Source organism: Uranotaenia lowii, chromosome 3, assembly GCF_029784155.1.
Source record: "Uranotaenia lowii strain MFRU-FL chromosome 3, ASM2978415v1, whole genome shotgun sequence".
NCBI lineage: Eukaryota > Metazoa > Arthropoda > Insecta > Diptera > Culicidae > Uranotaenia > Uranotaenia lowii.
In genome coordinates this window covers 130195774-130204545 of record NC_073693.1, presented here as the reverse complement: position 1 = coordinate 130204545, position 8772 = coordinate 130195774, and the positions used below count along the sequence as shown (strand labels likewise).

Sequence of the window (8772 nt, the reverse complement as noted above, 5' to 3'; positions counted from 1 at the left end):
GTCTTCGTACTAATAACCAATTCGCTTTAGTGTTTCGTGGATCGATGTCTTTAGTGATTTCACACAACCTTTCCTTCATCAATTCTTTCTTTTTGCGAAGAAATTTTGCGTCGGCCTTTTTCATCAGGATAAGGTTTGTCTCATTTGAAATCATGTTGAACTGTCTTCTAGCTCTCTGTTTCTCTTGATAGAGATCAGTCAGCTGGTCACTCCAGTAGTATTTGGGTTTGTAAGTGCTTCTACCCGAATTCCGCCTCAAAGAGTCTTGTACAATTCTTCCGAAGTTTTCAAATGTGTCGAAATCCTCAGGTTGTATACTCGATAGTTCTTCATTTATTTTTAATCTGTTGTAGACAATTCGTTCCTTTTTTGCTTGGATACTACAGAATTCCATTTCAATAAGTAGGTGACCAGAACCTCCCAAACTGTGTTCCTTTACTTTCCACAGACATCCATTAAAAAGTCCTGGAGAGCACAAGGTCAAATCCAGTGCACTAGGAGAAATATTGATAGAAGCAGGTCTAAACGTTTTGCTACCGTCATTCAATATCAAATATGGTGTATTGCATATGATATCATACACCAGACTACCTTTTTGGTTTGTAGTATCACATCCCCAAACTTCGTTGTGGGAATTAAAATCTCCACCTATCAGAACGTTATTTAAATTATTTATTTCTCTAAACAGGCATGTCAAATGCTGATTTAAGTCGGTTATTGACAGTCGTGGATTAATATAAATTGATATAATATTTATATTCATGTTTGGGATACTTATCCCAACTACTTCGAATAGATCATGTGAGCTTAAATTAAGTTCCAAGAAATTGTAACAATCTTTCAAGTAGATTCCAACTCCTCCTCCTATTCTACCTTGCCTCAGGTTCAGGATTTTATGATACCCTGTTAGGCTTAAACTGTTCGTTTCTTCTGGTTTTCCCCAGATTTCTGAAATGATTGCTACATCAAACTCGCTCGAATACAATTCATATAAAAGTTCAGTTTTGTTTCTTTTTAGGCTTTGAATATTATTTTGTAATACTCTAAAATTCCTCCTCATTTATATTTTCTCCAGTTATCTCTTCGTTTATTTTCTTTCCTAGGATTTGACCAATAGCTTTGTACAGTTCGACCATCATAGCATATGAACCCGAAGATTCATTGCCCGATAAAATTTCTGTCAGCTTTTCGAAAGATGAACTCATTAATGTCTGATAAGACTCTTTTTGTTCAATTAATTCTTTCAATTTATTTTCCCATCGCTTTCTCAGTTCTAAATGTTGCTCCATCGTAATTTCTTCCGCCATTACCCTCAATTGAGAAGTTGCTCTACGTTTCTTATTCCTCAGGTATTCATCATTGTTTTCTTTGCTAGTTCCGGCTACGGCACTAGCTGTTTCTGTTTCTACTTGTTCTTTGTTTTTTTGGACTATCTGTTTTCGTTTACCAAGGTTGGGTCGACTTACCACAGTTGATGTGTTCGATTGAGTAGCCTTAGCATAGCTCTCGTACACAGTTGGGAATTCATTCTTATCAGCCAAAAGATTGAATCCGTTTTTAGTTGTTACACGAAACTCATCCTTTGCCTCATAATACGTCAGATTTTTGTTCGCCATCAATCGTTTAATATTTTTCTGTTTCTCCCGCTCTGGACATAATTCTTCTGTAGCTTTGTGTTTTCCATTGCAATGAACACAGTTAGACTCTTTTCTGCATTCTTCAGAAAGTTGGTGACTTTCCCCGCAGTTAACACATCGCTGTTTGCCCTTACAAAATTTAGCAACATGGCCGAAGCGTAGCCCGAATAAAAAAATACTGTTACCAAACAGTTACTATAATAGTTACAAAACTATTTGGAACAGCGTAAAAAAACTTTTAGAAAACGATAACTGACATCGTAAAAAACATTACACTTATTGTGAATTCCAAAACGACGGTCTGTTGAATATGGCGTTAAGTTATGTTACTGTTTAAAACTGTTAAAACGATTGTATGGAACAACTGATCTGCAAACAGTTGAGATAGCGTCCAAAAACCGCTCTTAGAAACGTATTTTGGTCATTAAACTGTTTTAACTACAGTTATTCTTAGAGTTTTCTTGTAACTGAACATTTGCAGTGATAGTTCTGAAACGATTTGGCAAAACGTTTCTTCCGAAGGTATGCCTACGTTTATTGGAATCATTCGTGAATGTGGCACGCACACATGTGCAAATTTTTATTCAGGATTTTCGGATATTTTCTTGAAACCATTTTTGTTTGATTTTATTATTTATTTATTAGAATTCTCATGATTTTCGCATTTATTGATCACAATTTACTCATACATCTTATAAATATTGATAAACGCTGGCCCTAGAGGTCCCACAACAGGGACAACTTCAAAGGAAAAAAATGATACACAATTGCACATAAATTTTTCATGTTAATACACTTTTTCTGTATTTCACTGGTTTGTAAACTTTTCAGTTCATTACCTTGTAATACCGGCAGCTGCCGCAAATGCCACATCCTGCAGGTTTTCTGCCAATATTCTGCACCACAGACTAGCTCTTGTTGAGAAATATTTTCTTGCAATGGTCGACTTGGTTCCGGAAAATTGGCCGGAAGTGGACAGCATTCGGGAACTTCATACACTGCACTGCAATGTAAAAACTTAAATTAACCACTTTTTATAGATTTCAAATGCAAATGCCCTAAAAGGTGATCAAAAGCCTGAAAAATAACACAGCTCACTTACCAACTTAAAAACTAGCTGCATACTCGACTTGCATTCCTGACGTCGATAAATTGCTTCTTTGTATGGCAGTTGGATAAGAAAACAGCGCGCGATTTGTCGGTACGGATCGAGTGGAAGTTGAAGTTAAACCGCTGGCGAAACCAGTTTCCGGCGAATTCGGATAAATTTCCGTACAAATTGTTTGAACGAACGCGAGAGAAAAATATGACGCCATTTTAGTTTTTGCCCCTCTGACAACTTTCAGCACTGATGCCAACTGTACTGATTTTTTTTTTATTACACCTAATTTCAAATCTTCGAGATAAAAATATTTAATTGAAAAGTTGTATTTAAATGCTTTGATTTGTTTTGAATTCGGTAGTTTTTTATAATGGTTAGGTTTGGTTTGTTTGATTTGTATTATACAATTAAAGTACTGATTTTTCTTTATTTTATATATTCTCGCATATTATTTGACACAATTGAACGTCAAATTATTATTCACAATGCATTTACTTCCTATAAAGATGTGATAGTTGTTATACACTGAGACCGCATGTTCAAATGTATTTTTTAGTTTAACACTTGGTTTTACAGTTTTCAAAGAAAGAAAAAAGGATAAAAGGAATCGAACTGTGAAAATAAAAAGGATTATTGCCTGAATAGAAAAACATTGTGAAAAGATCATGAATTTCATTTTCACGCAACCATGAATGTTTTGGTTGAAACTATGCGAATCATGGTATATGGAACCTTGAATACACTTTCAAATTCATAGTTTTCGACAGTGAAGTTCATAGTTCTGGAAAAATTTACCCTGAAAAAAGGGACCCCTTCTTCGTATTTCAAACAATTTGGTGAATTTTTCAGATTTTTTTTAATTCTATTTACATACTTTTACGATCGAGAGCAAAAAACAAATTTTCGGAAAATATATGTATGCAAAATGGCCAAACACAACAACTTTAAAGCGTTTTTCTCGAAATAAACTTTTATGCACTTATACGTATATTTATTATTATTATATTATTTCCCTTAAATGTGGTTCGCATCGCGTGCACTATGTCATCGGCCTAAATCAAGAGCTGAACTTCGTTAAGTATAATGATAGAAGAAAAAATTAAATTATTGTCAAAATTGTGTACTGAGTTTGTACAAAACCAACTGGTATCTCTGACCGGGCATTTCGTTCAGAGTGCCTCCAGTAGGGTGGGTGCATACTGAGGAAAAGTAGGCAAGGGGTACTAAAAGTTTCTCATTGGTGGGGGGTGGAGACGGTGCGCTTTTTGACAGCGAATTGTTCGCCTACCATGCCTACGATTACGATTGCCTGTCACAAGGGTCACAAGATGGACGATTCCGTGCATTGGTATAAGAACACACCTAGCTTTACCCGCCTTGATTTCGTTCAAGGCGGGTAAAGCTAGGTGTGTTCTTATACCAATGCACGGAATCGTCCATCTTGTGACAGGCAATCGTAATCGTAGGCATGGTAGGCGAACAATTCGCTGTCAAAAAGCGCACCGTCTCCACCCCCCACCAATGAGAAACTTTTGGTACCCCTTGCCTACTTTTCCTCAGTATGCACCCACCCTACTGGAGGCACTCTGATTTCGTTGATTTTGACGTGCGAGTATGACAAGTATGACAGAAGGGATGGACGGTTTGTTTTACGGTTAGAGTTCAGTTTCACGATTAAAGAAAAATTGAAGGAAATCGTTCATATCATTCTATCACTTTTTCAGATACCATTGCACGTGTTCACATGAACGTTCATATTTCGTTGTTATCATTGGCGAAGTAAAGTTTAGAAGAACAGCTACGTTTACAGATACAATCACTATTTCTGAAACCGTAGTTGTATCGTAGAGACTGTTTGAGATATGGTTTTTTAGTATGCGGGAGACATTTGTTGCACATAATCGTTTTCGATACGTATGGCTCTACTCGGATATTTACTCCATATAGTCGAACTACTCGAGGAAGCTGGCTACTCCGAAAAACCACCCCCACCTTATTAATTGGAATGCTCTTACCTTGATCTCGACGGGACATACGGAACACCTCAACAATTTCCTTCTCGCAGACCAAATCCTCTTTAAGCTCAAGATCTGTATTTTCACTTGGAATGCCGCCTAAGACTCCTTTCACGGTGACAAATTCCTTCGCTATGAACGCTTTTAATTTTCTCAGGGCAAAATTCTGACATCTGCACATCCGATTCGCCTCCTGGTATTCGGAAAGGTAAACGATTACCTTCCCAAGCAACCAGAATTCCCTTAAAAAGGTTCCACAGAAGCTTAATCAGCTCTCGTTTGTGTCTGAAGGGAATGCTAATCAGCCCAAAATTTAAGTTCTTAAAGCTACTTTCAAGTTCGTTTAGGTGGCTGAAGAGAACGCTATTCAGCTTCTAAGAGAATGTCAAGAAACTTCTACGCGCCGAAAAAAAATCCGATTGACAGATTGTTCTGACAATCAGATGTCAGATTGCTAGGTTGCCGGTCTATCATGGTCTATCTCATTGGTTTTAATTATATTGTTTTGATTACAAAATCTGCTTACACGCCTAGGGAATTGAACCGCTGCTCTCTAGATTGCGATGAAACTCACCAGCCTCTCGACCAATCCAGCAATAGATCATTGCCATTGTAATAATTAGTATTTAAACTCAATATCATTTGAGATGATTGAATAGGTTGGTCAATAGTTTGTTCCTTATGTCGTTTGAAGGACTTTCAGTACACAATATGAATAATAACAATAATTCGCATCATCAAAAATTTATTCGAATATCTTAAAATTTATAAGAAAAATTCGAAAAAATCTTGAATTCCTTTGGTAAATATCAGTACAGATATAAACAAAACAAATACCATGACAAGAAATTGACAGCCATTTTTGACATGTCGCTTAGAATTCCCATATAGGTTCTTTAAAACACCTTCAAGTATCTTAATGGTGCGTTTTAGGATGTTACGCGAACGTTATCGACCTTCTTGAAAGACATTTTTGACATGTCGCTTAGTATTCCCATATAGGTTCTTCAAAACACCTTCAAGTATCTTAATGGTACGTTTTAGAATGTTACGCGAACGTTATCGACCTTCTTGAAAGTAGTTCTATTGAATGCGCTTAGAAGTTCCGTTATCGATAGTTTATCCTTTCAAAGGGCGATAGAAGTTTCTGAGTAACTTTTACGCGACAAGAGTCACCTGAAGTTCCCGTAAAACATTTTTTCAGCCAAATGTGAACTTCGGAGTTCGGAGTTAAGTAAAAACGCGACTTTTGGTTGCTTGGGTTGTTTCGACCGACCTTTTTGATGTCTAACACTGCTTTGATAAAACCGTTTTGACTAAGCACTTTGCCCACGTAAATTTTGTTCAGCCCAATGCTGTTTTCACTAATTTCCTCATCACTTTCCTCATCGCTTTTCAATACTACAACCCTGTACGGCCCCTCGTCACTCTCCTTGTAAGCGAACTTTTCAAAGACTTTTTTAACTTTTTTCACTCCGCCATTTTGATTTTCATCAACTGTAGAATCCCGCAACTCTTTGTTACTTTCTCTTGAGTTTTCATCAACATCGATCGGCACCCCCTGTGGGGCACCGCTCCCCACACTCATCGTATTTTATTTCTATATTCACTGCTAATTTCACTATCCCAAGCTTCTCAATATTCCGAATTTCCGATATAAAACACGTGGCTCGAGTACTTATGTACGCGCAACTACTTTAGCACACATCCGTCTCGCTCAACTGTTCACTCGAGAATCAGGTTGGTATTTGTGTTTGTTTATTTTCTGACAGCGTCTACCGGCTGCGTTGCTACCGGGTTGCTACATAAACGCATCCTGTAACAACCTACTGCTCGAATGCTATTTCTCGAATCAAGTTAGCAGCTGTTGGTGCGATGATGGGTTGATAAATATGTTGCTGAATGTAAATACTCGATTCGAGGTTTAGCAACCATTGGTGGGCCTGGTCTTAGACCAAACCCACCGGGCGTTGCTATTTCGGTCGGTATTTTAGATGTTTTGATTGGTTGCGTTTATATCCCCTTACTGATTTTCGCACCCATTGTTGCGATCCAGGTTGGTATTTGTGTTTGTTTATTTTCTGATAGTGTTCGGACGAGGAAATAAAAAACCGCTTTTGAAGCAACTTCGATTGTAGCAGTAGTAGCAGTAGCAGCTCAAACTAAAAACATTGAATTTATTAGTTAGAGGAAAGTTAAGATAAGTTTACGACTTACAACAAATGGTTTTCTTCCTCGGATTTTTTCCGAACAATTTGGCTCGATTGGCCTTCTACTAGGCTCGCCTAAAGATATAAAATTCCTTATAAAGAAAAGGGTGATTTAACAAAGGTTATATTAACTTACGGTTTAGATCGACTTCCGGATCTATAAAACCACGGATTTTGCAAGGTTTCTCCCTTAGCTTTCTGCCAAACAATGTGGCACAGGTCGCCTTCTGCTAGGCTCGCCTAAATGCAATGCTGATTATTAAAAAATTGTACAAATCGCAACAAGTCGCTTTACTTACGATGCAGTAGTGAAATTAACACTGATTCTCACACGAAAACCTAACTTATTCGCGACAAAATTAATGCTAATTTTAGATTAGCGCTTCGGGGTAAAAATTTACTGTTGGCTTACTTCGACTAGTGAAAAAACGATGCTCTATATCAACCGTCGATTCTGTCACTTTTACAGATGCGGCAAAACTTCGCCGCGCTCACTGGTTCGGCGGCGTCGCTGCTCGGTCCAAAGGTGCCAGCGGTGCCAACATCGCCCCCGCCCGTAACTCTAGTGCAGGGTCCTTCACCTGACTGGATTTACGACCAATCTCCAACACCGCAAGCTTGTTCACAGGACGACGCAGCTCCTTCCCATCCGCCAAACGCACCACAGCTCTGCGAATCACTCCGTCTCGTCCAGGGATGATCTGCTGGACCACGCCTCGCATCCAGGTCTTCCGGCTGTTACCATCGGCTATGTACACCAGGTCTCCTTCGGCTACCGGTTGGCAGTCGGCGTGCCACTTCGTTGGTTGATCGATACAGGGCACGTATTCTTTGACCCAACGTTGCCACAGGATGTCCGCTAGCTGAAGTGCTCGTTTATACTGGTCCCGCAAAGCTTCAGAAGGATTGGCCGTTTCCTCCACCTGATGATGTTCCCCGGATGGAAAACCTCGGAGGAAGTGATTTGGTGTCAAAGCTTCCACCTCCGATGACTCTTGGGGAATGTACGTCAGCGGTCTACAGTTGATCATTTCCGCAGCTTTGGCCAACACGGTCAGCAACACTTCGTCGGTTAGTCGTCGGCCGTCGTCCAGAGCCTTCATCGCCTCCTTGGTTGATCTCACGAGCCTCTCCCAGATCCCTCCCATATGAGGGGCTGAGGGAGGATTGAAGTTCCAGCGTGTGCGAGCTCGAGTAAACCTATCAGCACAAGCGGTATCGATTTGTAGTCCCAGCTTTCCGTACTCCTTGCTCACAGCCTGGAAATTGGTCCCATTGTCCGAGAAGAACTCTAAGGGGGTGCCTCGGATGCCGGTGAACCTCTCGATGGCCATGATGCAAGATTGGCTGCTCAGACTATGGACCACCTCCATGTGCACGGCTCTTGTTGTCAAACACGTCATCAGCGCTACCCATCGTTTCTCCGATCGCCTCCCAACAGTGACCATGATTGGGCCGAAATAGTCTATGCCGACGAAACTAAATGGACGCAGCCCAGGAGTGAGTCGTTGATCAGGTAGGGGACCCATCTTCGGCTGTCTCGGCAGACACTTCTTTACTTTGCACCATCCGCAGTTCTTTTCTATCTGTTTCACTGCTGCTCTCAAGTGGGGAACGTAGAACTGTTGCCGAACTTCGTTGACGACCGTTTCACCGTTAGCATGGCCGAATTGTTTGTGGTAGAACTGCAAGAGCAACGATGTGACATCATGCTCCCGGGGAAGAACTATCGGGAACCGCATCTCGAAGGGTAACAGATCGGTGTAAGCACTCCTACCCTCCAGACGGATGATTCTATTCTCGTCCAA

The 8772-nt window shown here is 40.0% G+C and overlaps 1 protein-coding gene across 1 annotated transcript; it reads right to left on the bottom strand.

The window, feature by feature from the left end:
- Positions 1-7455: 7455 nt before the first annotated feature.
- Positions 7456-8706, bottom strand: LOC129752607 (uncharacterized). Its single transcript, XM_055748382.1, has one exon. The coding sequence runs from the start codon at positions 8704-8706 to the stop codon at positions 7456-7458; it is 1251 nt and encodes a 416-aa protein (XP_055604357.1).
- Between the last annotated feature and the right edge of the window lie 66 nt (positions 8707-8772).